Source organism: Lolium rigidum, chromosome 7, assembly GCF_022539505.1.
Source record: "Lolium rigidum isolate FL_2022 chromosome 7, APGP_CSIRO_Lrig_0.1, whole genome shotgun sequence".
Taxonomy (NCBI): Eukaryota; Viridiplantae; Streptophyta; class Magnoliopsida; order Poales; family Poaceae; genus Lolium; species Lolium rigidum.
The window spans coordinates 205835448-205836606 of NC_061514.1; the positions used below are offsets into that span (position 1 = coordinate 205835448).

A 1159-nucleotide genomic window follows, 5' to 3' on the forward strand; every position below is an offset into this window, starting at 1 on the left:
CGCTTTTCAGAGTGCTCCAGCATGCCAGTGCTTCGCACAAGTGACACAAAGTACTCCTCCTGCGCTCGCAATAACTTCTCGTGGATGGCTCCATCGATCGATCTATTTCTTCAACTCCCAAGTTATTGCGCCATGGCAACCACTACTACTTGCTTGCCGTCTGACGCCATTTACTCGCCCGCACCCGTCCATCTCCTCTTCTCCTTTAAACCCCCGACTCCCGCGCACTCGCCATCACAGCTCAGCTCAGCAGAGCAGAACCCCCTGCCGCTGCACTCTCGCCTGAGCCACCTCGCACGGACCGACGCAATGGCCAAGTGGTGGCTCGTCGCCTCCCTCCTTCTGTGCGTCGCGGTGGCGACAGCGGCGGCCCGGGGCGTGCCTGCCGGCGACGACTGCGACACCGTTGCTGCTGAGGCCGGTCGTGACGGCGCTGGTCTCGACGAAGCCAAGACCGTCTTCGGTGGGAGCAATGACGGCGGCCTCTTCGGCGGGGGCGTCAACGGCGGCCCGCTCGGCTCGGGGATCGCCGGGTTCGGCCCGCACGGCGGTTTCGGGGCCGGCGCCGGGCCGTTCGGTGGGTTCGGCGGCGGGTTCGGCGCTGGCGGGGGTGGAGGAGGAGGAGGCGGCGGCGGCGGCGGCGGCCTGCCTTAAGCGGTCGTTGCCAGTACGTGCGCGCTTACGTGACCGTACTACGCGTTTGTGCATGCTTTATTACATGCATTAGTGGTCTAATAAAAAGCCTTTTGTGATTAGCTGTGTCAGATGTACGGCTCGTATATGTGGTGTTGCCATTGCCCTCTGTTTGTGTGTGTCTAATTAGTTAAGACGTTAAGTAGTGGTTGAGTGGTGTATTGGCGTGCATGAAGTGGAGCCGTGTTGCGGAGTTTGACGTGAGTTCATCTGCTAATTCAGCTGCCACAGCTGCCTGTATTCAATTGCGAAGCTCCAAAGTTCAATCTAGTGGCAGATTTTCATTGTCTTATTTTGAATTCCATTTTGTGTATCTGCGAAACATATTGCCTCATCTAGTGGAGGCTCTATCGATATATTCACTTTATAAACACGATTTTATCCCATTTTAGCATTTTTCTTGTTTTTGTCAAGGTAGGACCGGTACGTTAACATGGTGCAACAAAATGTGTAAAGAACCGAGGTC

The 1159-nt window shown here is 56.2% G+C and overlaps 1 protein-coding gene across 1 annotated transcript; it reads left to right on the forward strand.

Annotated features, from left to right (window-relative positions):
- Window positions 1–309: 309 nt before the first annotated feature.
- On the forward strand, window positions 310–654 carry LOC124672472 (glycine-rich cell wall structural protein 1.0-like). The gene has a single exon (XM_047208692.1). The coding sequence runs from the start codon at window positions 310–312 to the stop codon at window positions 652–654; it is 345 nt and encodes a 114-aa protein (XP_047064648.1).
- The last annotated feature ends 505 nt before the right edge of the window (window positions 655–1159 follow it).

Bases quoted from the DNA above. Each gene is read 5' to 3' on its own strand.
- LOC124672472 (XM_047208692.1), top strand. From the start codon at position 310: ATGGCCAAGTGGTGGCTCGTCGCCTCCCTCCTTCTGTGCGTCGCGGTG.